At 42.7% G+C, this 1664-nt stretch overlaps 1 protein-coding gene across 1 annotated transcript; it reads right to left on the bottom strand.

Annotated features, from left to right (window-relative positions):
* Positions 1 to 210: 210 nt before the first annotated feature.
* LOC122652160 (ethylene-responsive transcription factor WIN1) lies at positions 211 to 1258 on the bottom strand. The gene is made up of 2 exons (XM_043845834.1): positions 1084 to 1258; positions 211 to 946 (listed from the first exon to the last, which is right to left on the bottom strand). The coding sequence occupies exons 1-2, from the start codon at positions 1161 to 1163 to the stop codon at positions 385 to 387; spliced, it is 642 nt and encodes a 213-aa protein (XP_043701769.1). The 5' UTR covers positions 1164 to 1258; the 3' UTR covers positions 211 to 384.
* Positions 1259 to 1664: the final 406 nt, after the last annotated feature.

Genomic DNA, 1664 nt, shown 5'->3' with positions numbered 1-1664 from the left:
CACTCTCTAATTTAACACATCTTTTAGCTACATCATCTGTTTAATAGCTGGCTGATGTGAAATGCTGAGAGAGAGAGAGAGAGAAAAGAGACAGAGATTATCAATACCCAAGAAGATCCATTAAGAGAAAATACAACCACAAGATCCCAAATCCAAGAGAAAGGAAGAGAAATCAATTTAGAGAAGAATTGGGAATGTTTGGGGAGAGACTGAAACTGATTAAAACAGTTTCGTTTTATTATCCCTTTGTCAAATATATTTATTTATGTACGAAGCTAGTAGTCTAGAATAGTCACACAAGTTCAGCTATGGGTTTTACCTAAAATCAACAATGGTGGGCGATGAAAGACATGAACATAAAACATAAATGTTCATGATAGTCTATTACACAAGGAAGGTCCCCTCCTGATCTTCCCCTGATTGGAGATCTCCCTGCTGAGAAGTAGTTGAAGGACTAGGACAATTTCTATTAAGCAATTCTTCAATCATCTGCAATGCAATTCTATCTTCTTCTTCAATCCCTTCTCCGGTTGAAGAAGCCATTGTCGCCGGAGTCATCTCCGGCGAAATTGATGATGTTTGGGAGATCACTTGTGGACTCTTCTTCTCAAGTTCAACTGTCATAACCCAATGTGATTCAGAATGTGACCCAGCACGTTTCTGCCACACTCCAATATTGGAATTCTCAGTGTCAAGCCTCAAACAAGTGAGGGAAGGAGAAGGAGTCTTGCAACACCTCCGAAGTTTCTCACTAAGTGTAGCAGAGAGGCTTGAAATCGGGGTTGAGTAGTCGCCGCCGCCACGGGTCTTTGTATCGCCGTCGGGAGTCTTGACGACGGGGAAATTGGTCTTGGCATTCCGACCACTCATAAGAATTGCTGCCTCATCGTAAGCTCGTGCGGCTTCTTCAGCTGTTTCGAAGGTCCCTAGCCACACCCTTCTCTTCCTATTGATATAACAGAATGAGAGAGAGAATGAAACAATTAGAAGAAGAAGAAGAGGGAAAAGACTTTTTTTGGGAACTGTAAAGTATCCAATTATAGAGTTGGAAAATTGAAATGTGGGAAAGGGAATAATGCTTACAAGAGTGGGTGCCGGATTTCAGAAACCCACGAGCCCCAGTGTCGCTGCCTTACGCCTCTGAACTTCTTTGACTGTACCATGTTATTTGATTCAGATAGGACACAAGAGAGAAAGATATAGAGAGAGAGAGAGAGAGAAAGAGAGTAAGGGTGGAGGGAGGGGTCTGCACTGTGCAGGGTTGTCAGGCCGAAGAAATATAAAGGAGAGTTGTAAAGGGTCTACATAGTACGCCCGAAGAAGTAAAAACAAAAGGGTGAGCGGGATTTGCTGTCGGTGGAGAGAGAGAGAGAGAGAGAGAGAATACTTACAATCGAAGGGCAGTTTAGAAAAGCTAAAGCTAATTTATTGTGTATGGTACAGTGACCATACCATGGAAGCACATGCGATTTCACACAGTATATAGGGAAAATGTTCTCTTTGGTGGGAGAGAGGGGAGTGGGGGAGTGGGTGGGGTCGAAAGCCACGCCTAGATAGAGTGGGGTGAAATGATCGTCTTACCTCTCAGGAAAGGTGAAAATTTTGTTCTAAAATGTCAATGTGTGTGTTCTCATTGGTTGCCGTCAGTATATATTATAATTGGA

This window comes from Telopea speciosissima, chromosome 2 (assembly GCF_018873765.1).
Source record: "Telopea speciosissima isolate NSW1024214 ecotype Mountain lineage chromosome 2, Tspe_v1, whole genome shotgun sequence".
Classification (NCBI taxonomy): Eukaryota; Viridiplantae; Streptophyta; class Magnoliopsida; order Proteales; family Proteaceae; genus Telopea; species Telopea speciosissima.
Note: the sequence above shows the minus strand (reverse complement) of the source record. Positions and strands in the feature narration are given on the sequence as shown.